Source organism: Syngnathus floridae, chromosome 16 (assembly GCF_059516105.1).
Source record: "Syngnathus floridae isolate MCC-2025c chromosome 16, RoL_Sflo_1.0, whole genome shotgun sequence".
NCBI classification, from domain to species: Eukaryota; Metazoa; Chordata; class Actinopteri; order Syngnathiformes; family Syngnathidae; genus Syngnathus; species Syngnathus floridae.
Genome location: NC_142428.1, coordinates 5,406,551 through 5,410,817, shown reverse-complemented (window position 1 = coordinate 5,410,817; position 4,267 = coordinate 5,406,551). Strand labels below are relative to the sequence as shown.

General features: G+C 45.1%; 1 protein-coding gene across 1 annotated transcript; it reads left to right on the top strand.

The window, feature by feature from the left end:
• Positions 1-2,014: 2,014 nt before the first annotated feature.
• Positions 2,015-3,977, top strand: id2a (inhibitor of DNA binding 2a). Its single transcript, XM_088400290.1, has 3 exons — positions 2,015-2,536; positions 2,626-2,687; positions 3,282-3,977. Exons 1-2 carry the CDS (start codon positions 2,165-2,167, stop codon positions 2,680-2,682), a joined length of 429 nt encoding a protein of 142 aa, XP_088256416.1. The 5' UTR covers positions 2,015-2,164; the 3' UTR covers positions 2,683-2,687; positions 3,282-3,977.
• Positions 3,978-4,267: the final 290 nt, after the last annotated feature.

Here is a 4,267-nt window from a genome sequence, read left to right as displayed (position 1 = left end):
GCTAGATCGTTTAAAATGAAGCAGCTCACCAGTAGTTTTGTTAATGAAACCAAGAGCATTTTATTAATTTGTAGTATTTATTCATATTTAATAACCCCCCTTAACTATCATGATCATTTAAATACAAATTGTGAAATCATAATAATAATATATTATGTGTCCTATTTATACAGTGTGCAAGTGTACCTATTATTGTGACATCTGAGTGCGACTTTTTCTGTGTGCTGTACTTGTTTATTATTTGAATGGAGGAACTGGACTTTAAACACACTGTACTATTCCAGAGGTAGAGATCGAGTGTGAGTGAGACAGAGAGAGAGTGAGAGAGAGAGACAGAGACAGAGAACGGGGGGAAAGAGAGAGAAACAAGAGTAACGAAAATAACATTCCATCACCACGGTGTGTGCGCGCATATGCATGCGTGTGCGCGTGCATGTGCGCGTTTGTTCGGACCTCGGGTCGATCAGCTGAGAAGATGTCCGGCCTCCCCGAATTGACACCCGTGGTGACCATGGAAACCGCCTGAGCGGCGCTTCGAGGGGCTTGCAAAGGGTCTTGTTATGAGTCCAGTGACGTCACAACGGCGGCGCCAGAGAGTCTGCATGAGAGGGAGGGGGAGAGAGAGCGAGAGAGAGAGAGAGAGAGAGAGAGAGAGAGAGGGCGCTCCTCACAATGAAGCTCTTGCGCCAGTCTCCTTACCTTCTCTGCTCCAGGCAGACAGCGGGTTTCGCTGAGCACAGGTGGTCCTCGCTTCACGGCAACATAGGACATTTTGATATTACGAAATAGTACCGCAATTTTGACATGACGACGTTAGCGTCTGTTAGTGCGTTATGACGCGGTCCGAACTCCGTACACGCTCAGGTTGCGTCGCTGCCGAAGGAAAGCTACTCCCTCGTTAACCGAGGACCAGCGCAACAGAATTTGTAACAATTAATTTGTTCAGAGTGGCGTACGTATGATGACGGTCATAAAGATTATAAATCGGGTAACACCGATACTCAGTAATGATCGGCATTATCAGAAAATGTATTAATTTATCTTTTATAGAGGTAATTTGCATTGCGGTGCATGCTGAGAATAGTCTATTATTGTATATGTAGCAAGGTAATACTATAGTATATCGTGATGGGTTTAAAAATGTGCAAAGCGCACGAATTGTCAGCCACTTAAAACTGGATATGTACAGGTGCACGGTGTGCCCAATAGTGGCTGTCGGGAGCAGATGCGCAATAAATGTCATGCTTTGTGCGCAAATCTGTAGTTAGCGGAAGAATTAAATACATTAGCACGAAATTGAATATGTTGAATAATAAGAATAAAGTTTGTCATGGGTCTGACCTTACACGTCGCATCGTACCTGTTCCCTCAGAAAGTTCACACCGGTCTGGACTTGGGTGGATTAATCCGACGCGCCTGGTTTTGTTTGGGTCAAAGCACAGAAAAATATTCATATGCATTATCATTATTAGTATTATTCTTATTTCTAAATGTGTACTGTCAGACGCGCGCGCGCACACTATAGAGCGTGTTTGGAAAGTCGCTGCGTGTGCACTTTTATTAACAGACAGGTTTGGTAGCCTATATAATGAATAATAAATATACATAGGTAAATATAAGAAAAAATACACGTGCACAGTGACTTTCCGAACACCCTGTACAATTTCTCATGTTGTTTTTTGCCCCCATGCATGTTGCGGTTTTTTATTTGGAGGAAAGCAAGTCATAGCAGGGGGAAGTTTGTTTTTCTGCAGTTATTGGCCGCACCTTGTCAAAGTCAATTGCGAGCCTTGTGCAGCATTAATTCTCTTGATCACAAACAGGTAAGAGCTTAATTTTCCAAATTGCCCACCGGAGCTGCCGAGGCTGCCGGATGGATCCCCGCCTCCCCGCTCGCGTTGCCACCGGTAACGAAGCGGAAAAGAGGCGGAACTATGCGTAAAAACCCAATAGAACAACGAGCGCTCTTGGAACGACACGTCGGTTCTGCCCAATCGGCGATTTGCTCCCGCCTCCATCTCGCAGTGGACCTGCTGTCTATATAAAGCAAACTGCCGCTCTAATAATCCAGTCGGAACAACCACCGCCTGACAACACTGGACTTAAAAGAAGCAAGACAAGAGAAAAACTCGCGTGATACTTAAATTTAACTTGGGGGAAAAAAATGAAAGCAATAAGCCCCGTTCGGTCCTTCCGGAAAAACACCGCCGCGTTGTCGGAGCACTCGCTGGGTCTCTCGCGGAGCAAGACCCCCGTGGACGACCCGCTGAGCCTGCTGTACAACATGAACGACTGCTACTCCAAGCTGAAGGAGCTGGTGCCCAGCATCCCGCAGAACAAGAACGTCAGCAAGATGGAAATCCTGCAGCACGTCATCGATTACATCCTGGACCTGCAGATTGCGCTCGACTCCAACGTCGCGCTGGGAACGAGCCTGCATCACCCCGCGCGGCCGGGCCAGGGGGCTCCTCCCCCGGCTGCATCCCGGACCCCGCTGACCACCCTCAACACGGACATCAGCATCCTCTCGCTACAGGTACAACCCGCTCCCCGGCCGGCTTGCATTATGACGCATGACGCGTAAATAACATTTGGTGCGCTCGCTTTCTGTTTGTTTGTTTTCAGTCTCCCGAGTTGCCATCCGAGCTGACGACAGATGACAGCCGGACTCTGCATCGCTAAAGGCGGTGAGTAGTCTGGACTCCTGTCTGCTCACGCATGCCGGCCAAGTCCAAGGCTTTTTTTTCCCCCCCTTGCAACCCAATCACCAACAACATTTGTTCCGATCGCGTCCCAATATGCTTGCGCATCCTGTCAGAGAGGATCCCAACCGTACCATATGCTTACTTTTCGTGCATTAAAAGCATTGCTGCAGTCACGCGTGCAATATGTCCATTTGCACAGGCTGCTTAGGGGTTAATAAAGTAGCAGTTGTCTAGCCTCTCGTATCTATAATGAAGGGCATCTGTAAAGAGGAAAATAATGGCTGTTTTGGATTGCTCGCTACTATGTCTGCACATAATTGGTACAAGAAGTGGGTAGGCGCCAGCTGAGCGGCAATTACGATGATTCTTCCCCAGATTGGAGGCTAAACTTGTGTGCGAGTGTGTATGTGTGTGTACATCTGGAGTGCAGGGTTTGCTTAGTATTGGGAGTGTTTGGTTAAATGTTAAAAAAGTATGCGGCTTCCTCCCTGGCGCCAGTCTGTCCGATCTTTCTCTCTGCCCTGTTTGCCTTTTTCTAAACACGCCTCTCTTTCTTTTTCTCTCAATCTTTTGCAGGTGTTTGGTCAAGACAAGTTTAAAAAAAAAATCTCACAGGACCTGGGGAGCATGCAGGGCTTCCTCCCCCTTCCTAAAAAAACAAAACAGAAACAAAAAAAATCCAACAACCTCTGTCCTCCTCCAGGCCTGATGGATTATTTTTTTCCTCCCTCCATCATGAGAGACTTTGTGCTTACTATGGGACAATCTTTATGATGTGATGTGCATTTTTCCCGCATTATTATTATTTAACTTAAGATTTTTTTAATTATTATTTGTAAGTCCTTTCTTGAAATGGAAGGCGCGTTATATTCCCAGTTGTGGGAGGAAAAATGAGATTATTGTCACGAGGCTGATTATTATTATTCCCCCCTCGCCTTCCTCCTCTTGTCCTCCATTACTTTGTTGAAGTCTTCGCTTTTTTTGCGGAGGTGAGAACTTGGTTATTTACTGTAAAAAAAAAAAAAAAAAAAAGCGAAAAAAATAAGTTTAGTCTTGTATTGTCAGGATTGTTGGCACATGAAGGACTGGACGTTTAAAAGAAGAAAAGTGGAAAAAAAGAATGACACCTTGTGAACTCTTCTTGAGAGTTTATCTTGTATAGTTGCAGGCATTTCTGCAAAAAGTGTAATGTTGTACTTATGCTGAAACTTTTTATAAAAGTAATGTAAATTGTACCTTTTTTATACAAAATAAATCACAAAAGCAACCTCAGCATGCTTTCATTTTCTTGGGGGGTGGGAAACCTGTGGCTTGTGGGTCTGCGGGGTGCACCAAAGCAATTCATGCGACCCACATCAGTCCGAAAATGCTCAACTCACAAAGCCTCATATACATAAATTTTTCATAAATGTAACACGGCTATGACCGAAATAGCCCGAAAAAGGCTCCTAGCCACAACTCTTTGCTGCGCTTTAGACACATGCACACTATCAAAATTCCTTTAAAAAAAAAAAAAAAAAACCTTGTTCCAACCATTGCTATGTGACCCAGAATAGTGCGAA